At 42.6% G+C, this 21,155-nt stretch overlaps 1 protein-coding gene across 1 annotated transcript; it reads left to right on the top strand.

Moving 5' to 3' along the window:
* The first annotated feature begins 304 nt into the window (after positions 1–304).
* On the top strand, positions 305–13,117 carry LOC144097882 (uncharacterized). Its single transcript, XM_077630490.1, has 5 exons — positions 305–403; positions 4,409–4,560; positions 6,859–6,926; positions 9,833–9,916; positions 12,981–13,117. The coding sequence occupies exons 1-5, from the start codon at positions 305–307 to the stop codon at positions 13,115–13,117; spliced, it is 540 nt and encodes a 179-aa protein (XP_077486616.1).
* The last annotated feature ends 8,038 nt before the right edge of the window (positions 13,118–21,155 follow it).

Genomic DNA, 21,155 nt, shown 5'->3' with positions numbered 1-21,155 from the left:
TTTGCAATGTCGAAATTCAGTAAGAGCAAAACATTTTTAATCAAGAAAGGCGGATATTTTTGTTTTACTCCCTGAAAACGATACTGTCGCTGTCTGTTTGGACAAATTGAGTGAAATGCATTATGAAATGGCCATGCGCTGCGGGCTTCGGCATACTTACAGGTGCAACTTAATATGCGCTAAAACAGAATGTGTTTTTTTTTCTCTAATAGAGGCCTATGTATAAACCTGGACTTAGTATTCTTTGTGGCTGTTCACTTCATGCCAGTAGTTTGACTTAGCAACGGGCTGCTTTGCTCTTAAGATGGCTAAAGTCTCAGGTTTGCGGATTTTAGTCGCCTGCTTTCTGGCGTCTGTTAGCGGACGCGATGAATGTGAAGTGGATGAAACCAATGCATTCAAGGTATATCTTTTCTTTTGAGCATACTGCTTAGTGCAAAATGTACTTGTAAGGAATTTTGAAATCAGCGGGCATATTGAAAAGCTGGTACGGAGAGTTAATGCTCCTGTTTAAAATGGGAGCTGTATTTTCTACAAGAAATTATGCCAGCATATAATAGCCTAGCGTGCTGCAGTTTTTTGCTAAATTTATTTACTATGTCCTTTTGCACTTATTATGCTTTAGGTACTCCTCAGTGTTGTGAGAAAGCTTTCGTAGACAGTTTAAATTCACGCCCTGATCCTATAGAACATGTTTGCAGTACTTACGCGATTTTAGCAAGATGATTTATAAAAAAACCTATCATCAGAATTTGGTGCTTTGTGTCTTATTTGAGGATGCAGCTCCACCTAGTCACATCTCCATGCCATAAATCGAAGCAACGCTGGCTGCGTACACAGCGCGTTTTGTTTCATGACGCTATTTCGCCGACTATGCGCTGCCCGCAATGTTGTTTATTGTCAAAACGTAGCAAGAGTATGAAGTGCACGAAACGGATGCACTACTGTGCAAATTACTGTTGTGCGCAGCATTTTCGTGCTCGTCTGCCGAGAAAAAAATCTGAGCTCAGAAGCAGAAAGATTGAGTTAAGCAGCAGAAGTGAACATGCCTGCACCCACATGTGGCCGCTCTTCCAGCCAGATGTTGTCCTTGAATCAAGCAGCTGGGGTAGGCGCTAATTTTCTGCTGCGCAGTGCGAGTCTGTCTCGAGCGCACCATAAAAAAACGACGTGCTGTTAGGTTACTGTAGACAACGATAGCCACTGCTCGCTATGGTACAACAGCAATCGTGCTTTTGGCGCCGATAAAATGCCGTGATCATGTTGAAAAGCCGAAGTAGTACGGCTGAAGGGCACCGAGAGCAACGGTTTGTGCGATAAATGCGATTAAAAAATTCTCAGTGGCAAAAGGAAGAGACCATTCCTCCGGGTCACGATCAGTCCGAATTGGTGACTGCGCGTAAAAAATGACACGTATACCACTAAGACACCTACGTGGAATAATGCACCAACTAGCCCACATCAAGCCACTAATTCCACCAACAGTGAGTGTCCACGTGACCTAAAAAAACAACCTTCTTGTTTTAGGAAGTTTTATTTCTGTCACCTGAACACACCTCTTGTTTCTTTTGGTGGTTTTGCGATTTTCCAAAGTCGACCTAAATTATCCACTAGCTTAGACAGGAACAAATGCAGCGCCCTTTCAGCATTACGCAAAAAAAAAATTTTGTTCTCTGCCACCTCGCAACTTCTTTATAGAACTAGTAATGTTTACCAGCAATTTTTTCTGGCAGAAGTCAGCACTGTTGAAATCGTTCACTAGGTCATTTTCATTTCTTTCAGACAGGCATTATTTTCAACTATTAAAATTTCTCCGTATATTTAACCTCTCTATTTTGCAAAAATAGCATGACCGGCTAAATAACTTTTCAAATCGAAGCACGGAGACAACGTCTATGCTCGACAATTTGAAAATCTTATTGTTTATTCTTCAAAAAATTTTTCATTTGCTTAATTACTTATTTTTTTACCATCCCGAACTGCCTACGAAACAAAAAACATAACTATAGTGTTCTTTGATGTAACATTCTTCCGCGGGAAAGAAGAAACAGGTTGAAGCACCCGGCAGCAGTTCCTAGGCGCAAAGCAGAATTGCCTAACATCATCCTTCATTTCTTCCTTTTGGAAAACGACTATTTGTAGTAGGAACAAAACAGGCCGACAATTTTGTCCAGCACGGATCTCAATTGTTGCCGCCATTGCTGGTTTTGTGCAAGTACCTCTAGACGCTTCGAAAAAAACGTTTCAAACGTCGCGTGCACAATCGTATATGCGCTGACCCACAAATGCTCATGTCAGGGAGAGGAAGGCGTTAATAATATTTTATTTCAATCACGAGTTTGACATCATGCGCTTAGACGTGCTCTTATATAGTGGCCTTGCACCCTTTCAAAAAGTAAGTGGCTTCATAGGCCTTTCGCGGCCACGTTTCATTGCCAGAAAGGAATGACAAGTTAACAACCAATGTAATGCTGTGTAGATAATCGAGCACTTCGCTGCAAAAATTATTACTCGCTTCTCTAATATCAAAAAAGCTAATTGCCTTTCTCAATGGCCGCGCAGAATGTTTAGGTCGACAAGAATTTTTAGTCGCAGTTGCGAGCGCAGATTTAAAGTATTAAATGAAATGTTCATGAAAGCATTGTGCTAACGGAGCCGTGCGCAGATGTTAGCCAGTTGGGCTCTGTTTTCGGAGATTGCAAATGACTCAGCATAACTAGCCGCAATAAGCTTATATGATGGCTCACTAATTAGGAACTTAAGGAGGAGCAGAAAAATGGTTGAAACCAGCTGGCACCTTTGCAGCAAATAGCACGCAGTGAACAAAACGACGAGCACTAATTGACGCATCGGCCACGTACGTTCGTAATAAGCGAGCATTTGTTTCAACGGCGGCCGTTACAAGTGAACTCGGCTGTATTTCGATCAATACATAGAGCAATATTAAGGAGCTATATAGCGACATATGGCCCTTAGTGGTTAGAGACAGAATATTTTATAGGAAGCCGAAGAAAAGTTTACCAAATTCCAAAGCTAGGTTCCCAACCATCCGCTAGATTCCACGTTTATTGTTCTATCATCCGAGTTAAACCAACGACTTTGTAGCCTTCTCCTTTATAATAAATTTGTTTATCACATACACTAATATTGACGCTGTCCATCTGTGCAACTGCCCACTCCTCCCAGACCACAGCTGTCGGCTTTTGAACCATATATCGTCCAAAAAGTATAACGCAATTTACCGCCATAAAAAAATATCTCCCCCGCACGGTTGCTTTTATTTCAGTGAATGCTTACTCCGTTCTAATGCTTAAATTCTCATCAAAATGCCCTGTTTCCTCAATACTATAGAGAATGTCCCGGTTAAGCTAGCCTTCACGCTATAGGTAGATCTTGTCAGTTGTAGCACAGTACCTGCTTCTTCCGTCGCACCACGTCCTGTGTGGCACGTACGCTGCATCAGCACTGTTGACGACCACCACTAAGGTTAGGCATGGTGACGGTTGTCACTCCTTAGGTTAGACTACACGTAACTAGAATGTATTCGAAGGTAAAAGGCGAGAAAACTGCTCATGTGGCTAAGTCAATAGATCACTGTACGCCTCATGCGGATGGCTTGGGTTTGCAGCCAACTGTTGGCATGTGGTTGCCTTTGCTTTAACCTTACTGAAGTTTTAACCTTACAGAAACAATTATTTTGTTAACCTTCCCACTGAGGACATCACTATCATATTAATAGCACAGTAATAGGCCGAAAACAGCGTTCTGCTTACCCAAAAAGCCTATTTTTAAAGGTTGCAGAATGTCCTACGTGAAACACTCTGTGTACACGCGTTCGAAAGCTATCTATCTTGTACTAGCAGTATAAGTGGTTTCTAGTGTGCGGCGCAGGTTGGAATTCATCGTTTATGGCACAGACATATCGTTTGTGTGAAGACATGCCTTGACAGGCAGCGTATTTATGAATTACCATTCGCTTAACGCACTTTCCTAGACTGGTACTCTGTACTCTTGCTTCGCAGGATTAGGGTTACTCTGAAAAAGAAGTGAAATATAGGATTAGAGTTTACTTCATTGAACGGTGTTCCCAGTACAATGTTTTTCTAAGATTGTAGGTGAAGTTGTTTTAATGGAAATGAGTCTATTTGCGTACAACACGTGAATATCGGGAATAAATACACAGTTGCTCACATTATTTGGTAAATTTCATAAAAGAAAATTTATTGCGAATTGTTTTATGCAGATCGGTGTCCTTTTCAATTTTAATACCTTATTTGGCAATACAGGTTTGAAAGAAAATTCTTCGTGCTTCCATTTTTACGTGTGAACGTGGAGGCCAACCAAAGTTCGTTCGAAACAATTACCGTGCTACTACTTTTCAAACAACTCGCCTAATTCTTACCTGCAGGTCATTTCGCAACTACCGCACACGTTGGCGGCTTTCTCTTCGGCTGAGGACCCGTTGCTTCTGTGCGCAACAGCCGATCTCAAATACTTCAGCAAGCACGCAGGAAAACTCGGCTACGTGATTCATTTGAAAGGCCTAAATGGGACGAAGAAGTAAGTCTTTTGCACTCTTTCCTGCCGTGGGCAAATATATATATATATATACAGTGCGCTGGACCCATTTGGTACCAAGATTTAAGAAATGACATCGCGCTTTACCAAGATCCTACTAATCTAAAAACTTTGGCACTGATCCTGTCCAAGTCACCATAAACGACTTATTTTCTGAATGAGACAAATGAACTACTTTTATTATATTACTTTAATATTGGCTCGAGCATGTTGAGCAATACCCATTTAAAGGTTTTTTTTTAAATGCGCTAGCATTAGATTTAACGTGAAACCAAAACCCCATCGGTGTCCCAGTAAAATTCTCTGAATGGACAAGAGATGCCACGTGACCTTGTGCCGTCGTCACAACCAGCAATGATGGGCTCCCCTGATTGGTCCAGAGAGGTTGCTTCATTTTGTGACGTCATCAAAACATGCACACCGCGGCAGGTGGTAACCTGACCACCCGATTGCGAGTAACCCGCCCAGCGGGGAAGGCGGAAATTAAATTAAAGATAGAACGATCGAGAAAGGTCACCTGACATTGCGACGTTTTCAAAACCTTCCTGCTGGGTTGTCAGCAACCTAGTTAGTAAACGTCAATCTCGATAGAGAATAAAAATAAAAAATCTAAACAAAATGTGATATATGCAAATGTTGGCACCGTCCCACCATAGCGGAAGCCTGCAACTTCAGCTAGCAATCAGAATATGACCGAATATATAAAACGAAAATTGCAAACAAACTGAAACAAACAGGGAAGTTGCGACAAAAAATTCGACCGATGTGATATCTAGTGCTGTCATACTCCGCTATTAATAGGGCGTAATCTTCTACAAAGTTTCCTTTTTCAAACCTACTTTAGTCGCGTTCTTCTTTTCGAGTAAAAATAAATGCTGCGAGATGTAAAAGTTGTCACTTGAGAGGGGACGCCCGCGTTTTAATGTTAAGACCCTACAACTCGGCGCTATTGGAGGTAGACGAATGCGCGAAGCCGCAGTGAATTAACATGCCACCCGTAGCAGCGATGGTTTCACGATCACCATCAGCCGATCGTTCTTTTTTTTTTTTTGACTGTTCATGCTGCAGCGCTGGTTGGCTGTTGTATACCTAAAAATGAGGATAGCGTGGAGAGATTTCGTATCCGGAATATTTCCTTAGCTGTAGAAGTAATCGAAACGCCGTTAATTCCTTATGTCTCAAGCGCAATGCACATGACTGGAATCACCCCTTGAAACGATTACCAGAGGTTTTCCTTTCGGCGCCAAGGCCGTGTTGATTCATTTAAGATGCAATGAGCAATTCAGGAGCCGAGGCACGAGTGAAATTGATTTGGGCTTATATAATTTGCGAGATCCATATTTTGAGCGTGTGGGCACAAAGCCAAGCACATTCTTCTTTATCATATCATGGGTCGGATACCAAAGTTGTAAGAAAATAAAATAAAATCGATACGCTAGAGGCGTGCCCTTTTTTTGAGATATTTAAATATAGACCGTTACAGCGACGAAGCTTGAAATGCAATTTGTTTATAATAAAAATTTACTAGAGAGCAACAAAATAATCTAAAAAGTCTGGTTCCTAATATCTACAATAAGTGGCATAACGTGATTCTTCAAAAAAAAAGCAATCATGTGTTTTTAGAGGTGCAGTGAGAAATCGTCACTCAATATGCGGCGTGCAAATCGAAAAGTGAAATATGTTTTCTTTCGTGCGCATTAGGATCATTTTTGTTGCCAGCAGTTGTCCGTGGTGTTATCTGACTCGGCTCTATTGCCGAGCAGAACAAAATTTCTGCCCCGGTCAAAATCGCCACTAAGGTACAAGAATATTGAAGCTTGTTGCAACGAGTTATCATTGAAAATTTAGCATATGCATGCAACAGCAACGCTTCCACAAGTGTGGTTCATGCTGAAACGAAAATACACGCGCTATTTGTTCACCTGGTAGTTCTTCTGATACTGTAACAATGCCTCGACGGCATGGAAACATGCATGCACCCGGGCTGTTCCCATCAAAAGCTGCTGCGAAACTAATATATTTAGCTTCCGATGTGGATTTTAACTAAAACTAGTGAGAACCAATGCTTCGTAAGACTTACATTTCCTGGCAGTTACTTTACCTCACTTGATTGTTACAAATATCGGGAAACAGACAGGCTTCTTCTTTCACGCATACGTCCACCACGGTTATAGAAAAATGAGTGCTGTGTATCTTTCTTTGGGCTATCGTCTTTAGGTATCAAAAGACAAAATTTTTTTTGGTGGTCACATGACAGTACCAGCCGTGTTATTTTTCCAGGCAAGATATAATGTTCCATTACTCACGCACAAACCGACTGGATGAACTGCACATGGTGATAAACGATGGTGAGTACAGCTAGAATCCTTAAGTGACGCTAAATATCCATTTGTCCTTTGGAAATAACCAGGGCCCACCTTTTAGACAGCACAGTGCAGCAGCAATGAATACTGTATTCGGCCCGTGTCATGTAAGGCAGCCATTAAAAATGTTTTTGCGAAGGACAACAATGTAAACTTGACTGTAATCAGTACAAACTCTGCTGGGGGCAGAATAAAAGAGGAGGGATACTAGACCAACTTTTTTTCTGCTCTCAGGCCCCAAGCATATTACGCACAAAAGTGGAATATGGAAAATACTAAAATATCGACACAAGAGCCGAATTCACGCAATGGATGCTACTGTAAATCAGTAAGAGTGTTTTTGAAGATGTCAGCATTCGTCAACCAATCGATTGAAGCGACAAGGTGGCTTCATTGCATGCTAGACATGACTAATAATAAACATATGAGTGGTTGCTGCACGTTCTGTGCAATGCGACTTTGAACTGATCGTCAGAGGCGTTTATGCATAGTTGAGGCACAGCTAATTGAAATGCTTGGATATTCTACACTGGGTAAGCACAAAACAGTGAGTCTTGTAGTGGGTGGTAGCTTTATGGTGAATTCCAATCGGAGGCCCGGAGCGTTCGGCACGCTCTGTGACAGAGCGCGCTACCTGAAATTGCGATTGGAGTACACTTGCTCTGGCCAGAGCATGCAGGCCAGAGCATGTAGGGCGCCGCTATCGCCGCTGAAAAAGAAAGTCACGCAAAGTTGCGGTCGGATCCGCCGATTTCGGCAGAGCAGTCTCGACTGCTCCACGGAGCAATCTCGGCTCGGCAGCCGCTCCCTGTCTACGATTGGAAGACGCGATCCGTGGCTCAGATCTTCGTTTGGTATACAGTTGCCCCGAAAAGAGCAGGAAACGTTGCTCCAGAAGTGCTCCAACTGTGCGATTGGAAGTCACCATTAGATTTTGTCACGTATTAAAGCGAATATAGTTAAACCTTTTTCTAATTGTTTTCTCGGGGCTTAAAAAGATGCGGTCTACGCAGGGCAATTCAATGAGGCAACTCGCTTGTTTCTTATATTTTTGTGCGCTCACAAACAATGATTGCCTCACTACGGTGTCCCTCATAGCCTCAGTATCTTTGGAACGTTAAACCCCCATAAACCATACCAAGCAATAATTGGCTTTGACAAAAACATTTTGGGATAGCTTTTAAATTTTTCACGATTTTTGAGGCAGCAAGGGGAGCCCCAAGTAAGACAAGGATTTATGGGTGGTCAAGAATAAACATTGTGCCATTTGAGATTTGGTCACCAGATGACATTGCTCGTAGCCGAAATTTAAGGTTTATATGATTTTACGTTAATCTAAAGCACAAAACAAAAAAAAAGTAACTGTAGGTGAGTGCCAGTTGATGATACTTACAACATTTGTTAGTCGCTTATGCGGACGTACGCCGCCTCAAACCTCTGATGCAAGCGTTCCGTATTTCTTTCATACCATAGATAGGTAAAACGCACCGTATTTTCTAACGCAGCTCCGGTGGACACATTTTCTCCATTTTCTTCAAAAAATTAGTCTACTAGAGCCACTGCTCGTACCACTGCTGACACTTGCTGCCTGCCTCTGCCTCCGTTGTGCGTCTTACTAAATTTCAAGTCAGAGAGCTTATAAAACGATGTTCAGCGCTGTTCTTTCATTTTTCTTGGAGCGAAAACGAGTATAGTTGATTTGGGTGGTTTATAGGGCTTAACGTACCAAAGCGACTAAGGCAGTGAGAGACGCCGTAGTTGGGAGGTGCGGATAATTTCGACAACCTGGGGCTCTATGACGCAGAGTTCTCAGGCCTCTAGCATTTCGCCATCAGCGAAATGCGACCACGGTGGCCCCGATCGCACGCGCGCTTTTCAGGTCAGCAGCCGAGAGCCGTAACCACTGAGCCATCGCGGAGCCTGAAACCAACTGTAGCTAAAACTACTACTGCTCCTACTACCACTACCACTACCACTACCACTACTACTAACAATGATAATAACATGAAAAAGAGAGGTAGGGCTATTTGTATTATAGCTGCTGCAGCTGGAAATGAAGTGGCCGCCACCGGTGCCAATGTTGGACCTCTGCCCTGTTTGCGCCCATTTGGTTGGTTCAGGAAAGAAATACCATTTGTCACAAATGGCCATATCGCCTAATCGATAATTGGCTAATTAAGATGGAGTAATGAAAAATCTAGAAAAGGTGTTTTTTGGCCTCAAAATCCAAATAGCGTAATGATGCAAGCACTACAACATTCGTACAGGTATGAATGAATATAGGACTTCACAAAGTTTGGTTAGGTTTATGAGTGTTTAACGTCCCAAAGCGACTCAGGCTATGAGACACGCCGTAGTGAAGGGCTCCGGAAATTTCAACCACCTGGGGTTCTTTAACATGCACTGACATCGCACAGTACACGCGCCTCTAGAATTGCGCGTCCATAGAAATTCGACCACCACGGCCGGAATCGAATCCGCGTCTTTAGGGCCGGCAGCCGAGCGTCATAACCACTGAGCCGCCGCGGCGGCTGGACTTCACTAAGTGTTCTCAAATAAAGAATAGGCGCTTTATTGGGCTCGGCAATAAATGCAATGTAAATTCGTATTTTTTTTCTGAGGTGTCGACAGCTTCTTTATACTGACCCGCAAACCTGCAGCAAACCAGAATATTTGAAAATAAGTTGCCCATCCACGCAAAATAATACCACAAAATATACAGTCTAGGACACATTAGAAACGAAGTCACTCCGCACTTTTCTGACAACTAGTCGCTGTATTCTAAGTGAAAGTATGTGTGTGGGTTCACACTAAGATCTGTGTGTTTCGCAATAGAGGAAAGCGAATAGCTATATGAAATTACTTCACAATTAAATTTTTATTTCTTTCAGACACCGACCATCCGATCATCGCCCAAAGCCTATACAGCGACTTCGTGACGTGCTCTGTTTTTAAGTTTCGCTCTAAGAAAGAACGTAAGCCTTTCACTTTTCTGTAGAACTACACAATGAAGGCAGCTTGGCCCTTCAAGCCCTGCTATAGTTTCTTAGAAATTAAGGGAGAGGGAATTAGACCCTGCCTCCCTCCTTAGCTGAAACTATTGTGCATGCAGCACGGGTAAAGCGCGATCCTGCTCCTTCAGTTGCGCTCGCCTCTAGTTGACGACCAGAGCGAATCTCATTAAACTCCATTAACTATTGCTGCCGCTGACCTTCGAGCTGGTGCTGCACTTCTTTGAAGGTTCTATCGTATACTGTACGCAAAATCTAGGTACGGTAGAGTACGCCGTGGAATCTCTAGATACTCAAGAAAAGATATGGAAGTTGCAGCTAAATCAAACAGTTGTCATACCATCTAAAGGGTACCGGTGCCTTGCCTAACGTGTCGCCATGAGGCATGCGCAACTGAACTTCGAAAATCACTGGACACATATGCTGCGGACATGCCAAATGAGCATCAAGAGTGGCAACCGACAAGTGAATCTCTGTCTGCGGTGAACTGCTTATCTGCTTACAGCTTACAAGCACCGAAATTAGGTTGTGCAGAGACGCTGCAGTAAGTGTGCGCAAGGGGCTCATGAAAATAAGGAAGCGAACATTGACGATGAACCGGCCGAAGAATCAAGAGGGTTTGCGATACTGGAAACTATATAGGCGTTTTATATTCCAAATGTTTACTTCGTCACTCTTGGGCCCTTTCTTTTGGCACGTTCTACAAGGTGAGGTAAGCAGTCACGCATTCGGCTACACGCGACGTAACGGATTCCGCCAGGCCCAGCTTTCTTCCTTGACAGAACCTTCAAAAAAACTAAAATTACTCACTTATACCACTTACTACATGATGCAACTCTTCTGAATCCAACTTGATCTTTGTTTTGAGACAGATTTCTGCAGGGAACTCGATCCTTCAAACGAACTTACCTTCATGGTGAGGTAATTTCATGGCCGCTTGCGTTTTGTTGTAGAAGCGTTTGTATAGCAATGCGATATTTTTATAACGCGGGTGGGTTTGTTAACCTTTCAATGTGTTCAGAGTTTAGTGTCATTTTTTGCACATTGCACGAAATGTTGAACCTAGGTTCACGAATACACATATGAATGTTTAGCATTTTCGACCGCTCCTGCATTTTTCTCAACATAACAATAGTTCACCGATACACACGGGCATCGATCTAGATCAGGACACTTCCACTGATATTAATGATGTGGGTGCAAAACAAGGAAAAGGGCCGAGAAACACATTCGACGACTGACAAGCGCTACTCCGTGCACGCATAATATATTTGATAAAAATATTATTGGTAAAAATACTAGAAATTATTATCGTTTGAGTGCTTTTGAAACGTTCCGGCTCAATAACAAAAAAAAAAGTTTGCGAAAAAATTTTTTCACTCATGTTTGACGCCTAGCTTCAATTTATTTGAACATGCAGAGACAGCCTTGCCGAGAATGTACAATGAAAGGCGTAGCGAATTCCTTCATATCTGATTTAAATATTGATTCTGAAATCTCTAAATAGTTTCATTTTGGAAATGCCTAAAACACCATTCTTTTCCTGGCTTGAGTTTATTGGCATTGGACAGGCACCACCTTACTCAGGAAAAATTATATTTAATCCGTATATACCCAAACTCCCGGACTTTATAAATGCAGTATTTTATGCAAAATATCTCTCGCTTTGGAATTAAAAGACATCTTTTAAATAATGGAAATATATTTCTCAACTCAAGCGGATCTCAACCATATTCATTGAGAATGCCGTCTTGCCCCCTGGAGGGGAAAAAAATGTCGCTTGTTCAAAGGGATTTTCTCGTACTCAGCTCCGATTCGGAGACACAGACAAAGGTAGTCCAACTGGTCTTGACGCCGCCAGGTGCGAAGACCTGAAACTTTTAGAAATAAAAGTTTTATAATCCGAAATCTCAACACTGGGTTCTGAGGCGTCGTAGAATGTACGACCATAGGCAAAATCACTACCTATTACATGTGGTAAAATTTGAAATATTTGACACAGACTTTAATATCACATTTCTCGTCATGCGTGGCGGTTTTCTAATGACAATGCGCAAATATTGTTGATTATGGTTGTAGATCACAATGTAGTCTATGGTGTGAAATCTGCTCACTGCTTGCAGAGCAGACTGGTGGCTCTTTTTGAAAGGGCAAAGCGCACAAAGCTGCACGCACACAACGCAAAGCTCTCACAAGAAACCTTTGGAACCTCTTGAAACTGCGCTAGCGGGCAGCAGCTTTTACGCAATGAACTTTAGAATTACTGCCCCCCCCCCCTCTTCCCGGAAAAAGTGTTTACATTAAGGAAACTAGGAGCATATCGGTAAAAGTTTGGCATACGGAGTACGCGGTTGCTGCGACTGTTTCTATTCCCTAGAACACGAACATACGCTTATATTTCCATGTTGCACCAAGCACGTTCTAATTCTTCCCTTGCTATCGTGTTATCTAGAGTACGCGCCCATATGTTGCTCGAATTCAAGACATGGAATTTTTTCCTCTACGTACGGTGAAAATATTATGGCTTTTTACTATGAAGTGCTTCGCGTTGGGTAATTTATGTTCAACTCCTTGATATCAGACGGTCAGAACAATATTCCTTTTGCCTAGCAAATGCCTACTGCCTTTTTTATTTCTATTCAATATTTCGCTGATAAGATAGCGCTTTATTAATGGTTGACTGCTTTTGAGGAAACCCGTCTTGTTTATAAGGAGTTTTTCGGTTCTGGGCATATATGCCGAAAAATAAAAATGTAAAGGCAGTACAACAATTATCATGGTAATAATAACCACGAACAGTGAAAATCAGCTGCCACCGGCTGACAGTGCGGTACTGCGGAGGTAATTTTCGCAACATATATGCTCCCAGCGAAATGTACAGGCATCGCAAGAAGAAAAATGAAATGTTGGTTACACTTGTAACAAGATCCTCGCCGAGTTTTTAACGGAAAGTTCCAGTGTAGATCGGGTGTCTTGTTCAGACTTCAATAATTTCTGTTAGACTAATTGCCTCAATTTTTTCTTTCAGAGTGCATTATGTGGGTGGCAAGAGGTGCTGAGGACAAGATAAACCCAAAATGCATTAAGGCGTTCGAATGTGCCTGCGGAGCAACCATTCCACTATACGAAAAGTCTATTTGCAAAAACGCTCGTGACACTGCTTGAATACTGCAAGATTCCCGCCAATAACTTCTACCAAATTAGGCACCCGTCTCCATTTTCTTTGTTTTTCCTTACGTTTTTTTGAGGCGTCTCTTACTTCGTTTAAAATATTGCCTTTTGCATGTTTGTTCAGTTGATCCGATGAAAGTATACGTTTGGGATTTATGGTGGTTCTTCCTGTCTTTTACGGAATCCAAAACATGCAAGTAGAACGAAATGAAAACAGTGTTTTACTTTCCTTCAAAGACGTTGTTTACAGCGATAGCTGTACTCGATGCACCAAACCCGCTCAACACCACGTGACCTGTCCGCTGTCTGAATTTGATCTTCAGCCTATTCAAGGTAAAAATGTGCCCAGATAGAAGAAGACCCACAAAAAGAAACCCCATCCACGACTGGGGGTCGAACCCGCGCCGGCGCGAACAGATCAGCTTCACAGGACACTGCTCGAGACGATTAGGCAAGTGATTATTGCTTGGCTACCGCCGTTGCCTGCTGCTTGCAATTGCCGAAAAACCTCAACCATGTCGGTTCGTACGACATAAAAACAGCTAAGCTATCGCCACAGACAAACACGCCCCGTGTCCTTGTCGTTTCTTCTGAAGCAGTGATAAATACCAAAGGTGGACAATTTGCCAGAGTTTGGTGCAGGTCAAAAGAGAAACTTCATCCCAACTTATCTCAAGTGGTTCATAAAGAACATTGAAAAACCTGGAAAAAGTATTTTTTTGACAGTTTCAGGAAACTAAAACGAAAATCGAGGAAAAAAGGAGGTAAGGGCTGAAGTAAGTTAAGTAAAAATTAAAATTAACAAATGTTGAGAGAAAAGCAAAGGGAAAGAAGAAATAATACAAGTCTCCCAGTCTGTAACATGCCAGTGAAGAAACTCAAAGACCAACTTAAGAGCATGCCCTTTGACGGTTGCACCGAACAAGAGTAGGACAGGGATAGTAAACGACAGCCTTATTTGAGTGTGGGAAATTTGCAAATACCTAATTCTGTGCAACGCAAAACGCTAGTAGGGGAGGATAAATTGATATAAGGATTCAACATCTCCGCGTGAAGCCCTAATATTCGACAGTGCAAACGAAGAAAAGCATAAATAAAAATTGAGACGACGAATCCTGCAACGCAATAGCGTCATGGAAATCTCACATTGCCTTGAAGCCCACGAAGGAACCTTCCATGGGAATTTGAAGTGTTCGTAGTCCGCTGTAGCAATGATGGGCTCATGGATCATGTTCTGATGTAGTTGAAAACGTTCAAAGGGGAATGCAGTCAGCAAGGTAGGGTTTAGAACGACGTGGGCAACAGGTACATTGATACCTGATTTCGCTAAGAAATATGCCATAGAATTTTAAGTAATGCCACAGTGCCCTGGAATCCACTGAAAGCACACTTTTTCAACATGAAGGGGTTCCTATTCTTTCTGGCAGTCCCCTCACGTTTTTCGTTTTATTTTTCACATTTCCCTGCTATCCCTTTATTTCCGCTGCCCCAGCTCAGGTACTTCCGTGGCGACGGCAGATACTGGAGCTAGGAAAGATATTTTCCGCCCTTTTTTATTAATATTAAAAACAATAAACTATTACTACTAGTGCATGAAGAGGCTCTATGAAAATTGGGGATTGGTAGAAGAGACTAGTCCTCGAGCTTTCGAGAGCTGCCAAAACTGAGAGGCGGTCCGAGCGAAGGATTACATGAGAAATGTAGCGGGCAACATTTAAAAGGGTCAAATAAAGAGCGAGGTATTCAGCAGAGAAAATTGCCGCATAATCTTGGAACCGGACAGAATAACTCCAAACTCGAGTGTAGGAATCAACACCTACTGATGCTTTTTGAAGCTAAAAGCTTCACTACGGCAGCTTTTCGAACCGCCAGCGGGGCCGCAAGTTTTGCATTGAATGTAGCGAGAGGTCGCGGTGTGCTTAAGTTTCACCTTGAAAGTAGGTAGAGGTCAAAACATGAGCAAAGCTGGTGATAGTGAGGTTCGACGTATGACGTCAGCTACACCAGCGACACCATCGGCTGTCGCACCATCTATCTCGACTTTCACCATGCCCCTTGACCCTTGACCTCTGACCTTTGACGTTGACCTCCGGTAAACCGGGACAGCGTCTTCCGGCATCGCATGCACATGGCATGAAAGTGGGTTGTGCATAAAACGCCGGTGCTCTTTTATGCGTTCAGTGGAACGCTAGGTGTGATCGATGCGACGCCTGCCGCGCAGACCGACACTCGAACCGCGCCCGTAAGGGAAGGAAAATGAATTTAAAATTGGTTTTAAGGAGAGGAAATGACGCCTGTCTCAATATCTCGGTGGACACCCGAACCTGGCCGCAAGGGAAGGAAAGCGAAATGAAAGTTGGTTTTAAGCAAAAGGAAATTACGCCTGTCCGTCATATCTCGGGGGACCCCCTAACCACATCTATGAAAACCGCCAGTTGCTCGACCCCAAGCGTAGCCAGGGAGATGCAGCTTTTCGCTTTCGACCACAGTTAACCAGAGCTAAACCAGCAGGAATTTTTTTTTCCATGTTGATAGGCATCTTTGAAATTAACTGCGTGACTTGGACACTGTAACAAATATTCTTCCAAGAGACCATTTAGCACATTGGCAGTAAAGCTGTTTGCGTATTGAGGCAGCGTATGGTAAAAGCAAACAGCTGGAGCAGCCTGAAAATTGGGAACGCATTGCACGGACCTAAGCGAGACTGCAACTCAAGACTACAGGTACATTGTGAACACAAATTGAGGCAACTTGTATTACGGCCAATGTTTATATAGAAAAAAAGCTGGGTGTGTAACAAAAATGGGTGGAGCCACTCCAGCCATAGGCTCAAGTACCCGTACAATGGTGCGCACTGTGAGAAGCTGCAAGCGAGAGTTCAAGTCCCGTACGCGAGCTTCTAGAAAGCGGACAACATCTGTCGCTGATTTTGGCAAACCCTGGCAAAGCCGTAGAGCATGCCTCTCCAAAAGCACCAGAGGTTGAATTTTTTATCTAAGATAACAGGAGAACAGAATGCAAGAGAACTTTAGAATTGCTCTTACGTACCTCGTATAGAGAAATAAATTAGTGTCTCGGCGCATACCAAATTTCTTATTGCTGATTCGCATCAGGTGATCTAAAGCCCGCTCACATTTTCGAACAATACTTTTGATATGAGGTCGCCAGTCTAAATGACGGTTGTATACGTCGTCTATGTATATGAAGAACTCAACTTGTGGAATTTAGTCCCCACGATAAAGTAGTGAATTATAAAGAGAGGAAGCTGGGGGCAAAACGATAACAGAAGATTTGTTCACGTAAAAATTTAATCTAACTTGCACAAGCAAATTCCTAGGCACTCAGATGGGCTTGCAATAACTGGTACAGCGAATGAGAATCTCTAGCAAGAGAAAAAAACAACTGTGTCATTTGCATTCACGTACACATTGGTATCACCCTGAAAAGGTGTGTGCCGCATGAGTATGTTAAAAAGTAAATGTGACAGGACCGATCCCTGAAGCACACCTTTAATCTGGGAAAAGTTTCAGAAGTAAAGGAACCGTAGGAACAGAAGAAACACCTATCTTTTAGGAATTCTTGTACCTATGCAAGAATATAAAAAGGCAGCCAAATTTCGTCAAGGTTGTTGAAGAGTATTAAATGCCCTACGCTTTCATATGCTTTGACGATATCCAAAGTGACTAAAGCCGCGACATCTTTCTTCTTCATTGCAACCCTAATTTTGCTCAAGATCAAGTCCCCTCTGAACCCTATCTGTCAAGCACTGAAGGCTTGCAATGCCATAAGGTGATCTGTAAAGCGGGAAAGAACAATCAGTTCAATAAAGTTTACTAAATTAGACAAGAGGGAAATTGGCCGAATATTATTGATTACAAAACCCTTCCTAGGATCTCTGAGAAGTAAGATTATTTTCGCGATTATCCATTAGGGAAGGAGCCAAGCTGTCTCGAGGGATACGTTAACAATATGCAAGACATCAGAAGTAAAGTCCTGCACAAGAGTCTTCAACATATTGATAGCAACTCCGTCGCATCCAGGAGCTCTAGACTTAACGCCAGAAACTATGGAAAATAATTCAAAGGGTATAACCGAGAAGTAGTCTACGCGCGGTGTGGGTAGGACGAACGGAACCACCACCCCCGCTTGAAAGTGCAGAACAAGACCTTGCTCTATCTGGCCAAGTTAATGTTTTGTTTCCTGGAGAGGTAACACCATTGACTATGTGACATGAGAGGCCGGCGAATTGTGGTTGCGTTCCATGAACCGGTACAAAGCTTTGCGATTATTTGGGCTCGAAAGGTAACTGTTCAAATTCGTATTGTACTCTTCCTTCGCCTTACCTATGGTCGTTTTAAATCAAGCCGCAAACATTATGCAATTTATCCAATCCCGTGGGCAGAGGATATCAGACAGACTCTTCAAAGTAGCTTTTCGATATGCTTTCTCGCACTCATCGTTCCACTACAGAGAGGGCTGTTTGTTACTGACCATAGTTTGCACTGCGAACACGGAACGCTCAGTGGCACCTAGCACATAACAGAGAACAAGTTGAGCACGATCCGCAGTATCAAATGATGCAATGGAGGAGAAAGAGGCATGTACACGATTTTGAAGAGTACGTGGTTGTCGAATTTCTTGGTGAAGTAGTCGCCCTGAGGGGAAAAGTAACTATGGTGAAAGCTATCGGAATGTGATCACTGGAAGTACCACAATCAACTGTACACAACGAAGACACCTGCACCCTGTTCGCGGCCAACGTTAAGTCAAGGACAGACAAAGAATCGGCTCGCATGTAAGTTTATTCCTGAACTGTTGCAGCAGCGCACGTCCCTTGCCGACATGCAGGTTCAAAAAAGCTGCCCACATGTATCTGTCCGGAAATCTGAAATTACGGGATGAGAACTGAAGTCGCCGCCTATCACCACTCGGTCGTTACAACTCAAAATATCTATCAAATAATCTGCCCTGAGGACAGCTGAAAGAAAATAGGTATTAGGAATGGTAAAGGGAGCGAACTGGATTTGCGATATCAACAGCTCATAGCTCGCAGTTAGGTCTTACAATTTTTTGAGACACATGCGGCCGATGAAATCTTTTTCAAGTAATTAATGTTAACAAACCACCACCCCGGCCGCAGTTGTGATCATCTAGAAGTACCTAAAAATATTGGAGAGAGAAAGACCTAATTGGAGAAAGACACTTCTTGAACTTGGGTTGAATTGTGTGACAATGTTCTGTAAATTGTGAAAAGAATATGTGATTGAACGCCACTTTCACTGTAGTACTTTCAACCCCGCCATTTTTACTGCAAGAGCAGAGAAGCTGTGGCAGGCTACTTTAACAGATTGGTCATGCACGGATTACTAGGGGAACCTGCCCTGATTTTGTTGTTTGGTTAGTTAGTTATTTTTATTTATTTATTTAAATACCCTAAAGGCCCAAGTGGGCATTACATAGGGGGGGGGAGGGCATGAAAACAACACAATACAGATTATTGGCACACAGTACTTAACAAATACAAAGAATAACTATATATACAAATTGCAAGTACACATCACTGCAGTCGCTGAAAGATACATAGGTTGAGCGTATGAGACTTAATGCTTCAACAATACTGAAAATATCACGGTGAATTTTCTAGGCCAAGGTGCGATGAAAGGTTTGTTTGAAAATGTGATAACTCAGTTTCAGAAACTATGTCAGCCGGTAACGAGTTCCACTCTGCCATAGATAATAGTAAGGGTGATGTTTGATATTTCAGTGTTCGTGCGAAGATGGGTTGCACTTTGTGGGAATGATCAGACCGGGATGAAACATTATGGGCAGGGGCGACGCGATCAGCTGTGAACGGGGAGCCATCGTAGTACAAGGAATGAAAAAACGATAAACGAGAGAACTTGCGTCGAGTGATAAGGTCCGGAATACTGATAGTTTGCTTCAATAATGACACGCTTTCATACGGTGAATATGAAGAAAGGATGAACCTCACAGCTTTATTTTGCACAGACTCAAGACGGTTAATTAATGAAACACTACTTGGACTCCATATTAAAGATGCATATTCTAAGGCTGACCTTATGAGTGTAGTATACGCGCGAAGCTTTGTCTCGGGGTTGGCAAGATATAGACGACGTTTGATGAGTCCCAGTTTCTTAAATGCTTTGTTTGTGATGTGATTTATGTGGGTGTTCCAGCTTAAATCTGCACTGAGATAAACACCTAGGTACTTAAAACAATCCGTTCTTTCAACTGTATTCTCATTAATTGTGTAGACATTAGAAGGTATATTAGTGCGCGTGGAAAAGGTCATCAACATTGTTTTTTTGATATTAATTTCCATCTGCCATAGCTGGCACCATTCATTTAGGCGCACTAATTCGGTCTGTAGAATAACTGCATCAAGGGGGGTGACTATCCTTCTATAGACTACGCAGTCGTCAGCGAACAGTCGCACGTTAGATGATATGTTAGATGCTATGTCATTAATGTAAATTAAAAATAGTAATGGCCCTAAAACGGATCCCTGTGGGACTCCCGATATGACTCGTGAACTGCTCGATGAATACTCTTTAATTTTGACGCTTTGGGAGCGATTACTTAGGAATTCTCCGATCCAACGGGTGATATCGCGGTGCAGTTGTAGGTTGTTAATTTTCTTCATTAGTCTTATGTGGGGAACGCGATCGAAAGCTTTTGAAAAATCTATAAATATGGCATCAGTATATGTTAATTCGTGTACCGATTCATGAAGATCTGTTAAGAGCTCAAATAGCTGTGTTTGGCAGGACTTTTTTTGCCTAAAGCCATGCTGGTTAGCAATAAGCAAGTTATTGGCGTTTAGGTGGGCCATTATGTTTGAGTAGAGGATATGTTCAAGCAACTTGCAACAAATCGATGTTAGTGATATGGGGCGATAATTTTCCGGTGACGTGCTATCACCGGATTTAAAAACTGGGCTGACGTTTGCGGTTTTCCAGTCATCGGGAATGCATCGTGTATCTAAAGACTGCTGAAATATTAAAGTTAGTAAGGCAGCCGACACGTGCTCGGTAAGTTTAAGACGTTTGGTATTGATACCGTCTGGACCAGGGCTACAATTAAGTGGAAGTCGCTCAATAGCTCGGGCAACACCAGCTGCGCTAATGATAATTGGTTCTGATGGATGAAGCACTAACGGTTGTTGAGGTTCACGATAATTAAAAGGCACTGATTCGGTTGTAAAGGTGTCTGTAAAATGCTTGTTGAATAGGTCAGGCATTGCCTCTGAAGGTGCCACACGTCCGTCCGCATCTTTCAATACTGGTATCTCATGGCTGCCCTTAGGGTTTATCACTTGCCAGAATTTTGCAGGGTTGGTTCTTAACAAGTCGGGTAAAGTGTGGTTAAAAAATTTGTTTTAGCCTTCTTTATGGCGATTTTGGTCGTAGCAGATACGTCTTTGTACTGTTGCCAGGCGCTGTCAGAGTTGACTTCCTTAGCTCTACGGTACACTTTTTTCTTTTTTTTAGACTCTTCTTAACATCTTTTGTGAACCAGGGGGAGTCAGTTCTTGTTTTGATGTGTAATTTTGGGATGCAGGCATGCTCGATTTCCTTCAACTTATCGCGAAATAACAACCAATTTTCGTTTGCCGTGCGAGTTACAAAGGTGGTTTGAAAAATATGCGCAAAGTCTCTTAGCATGCGGTTTATTTTTTCATGATCGCATTTCGGGTAGTTTAGGATGCATTTGGTCGTAATATGCTTTGCAGGAACGTATATGGGTACTAAACTGTGGACGAATCTGTGATCGCTTATCTCTTAGAGTACGTAGGTGCGGGAATGAGTAGGAAGGTTTGTAAATAACAGATCTAGAACGTGATCACCTCGGGTGGGCTCCTGTACCAGCTGAGTTAAATGAAACGCTGTCATTGTATCAAGCAGGCGGGAACATTCATGGCGATTCGATCCGGAAGTGACAGATGACGTTTTCCAGTTAATAGCGGAATAATTGAAGTCGCCTCCTAACAGTACAATGCTTTGAGGGTATG

Source organism: Amblyomma americanum, chromosome 7 (assembly GCF_052857255.1).
Source record: "Amblyomma americanum isolate KBUSLIRL-KWMA chromosome 7, ASM5285725v1, whole genome shotgun sequence".
NCBI lineage: Eukaryota > Metazoa > Arthropoda > Arachnida > Ixodida > Ixodidae > Amblyomma > Amblyomma americanum.
This window is presented reverse-complemented; position numbering and strand designations above follow the sequence as displayed.

Bases quoted from the DNA above. Each gene is read 5' to 3' on its own strand.
- LOC144097882 (XM_077630490.1), top strand. From the start codon at position 305: ATGGCTAAAGTCTCAGGTTTGCGGATTTTAGTCGCCTGCTTTCTGGCG. The intron at 4,561-6,858 runs GTAAGTCTTTTG...TTATTTTTCCAG, and splicing joins GGCCTAAATGGGACGAAGAA to GCAAGATATAATGTTCCATT. The intron at 9,917-12,980 runs GTAAGCCTTTCA...TTTTTCTTTCAG, and splicing joins GTTTCGCTCTAAGAAAGAAC to AGTGCATTATGTGGGTGGCA.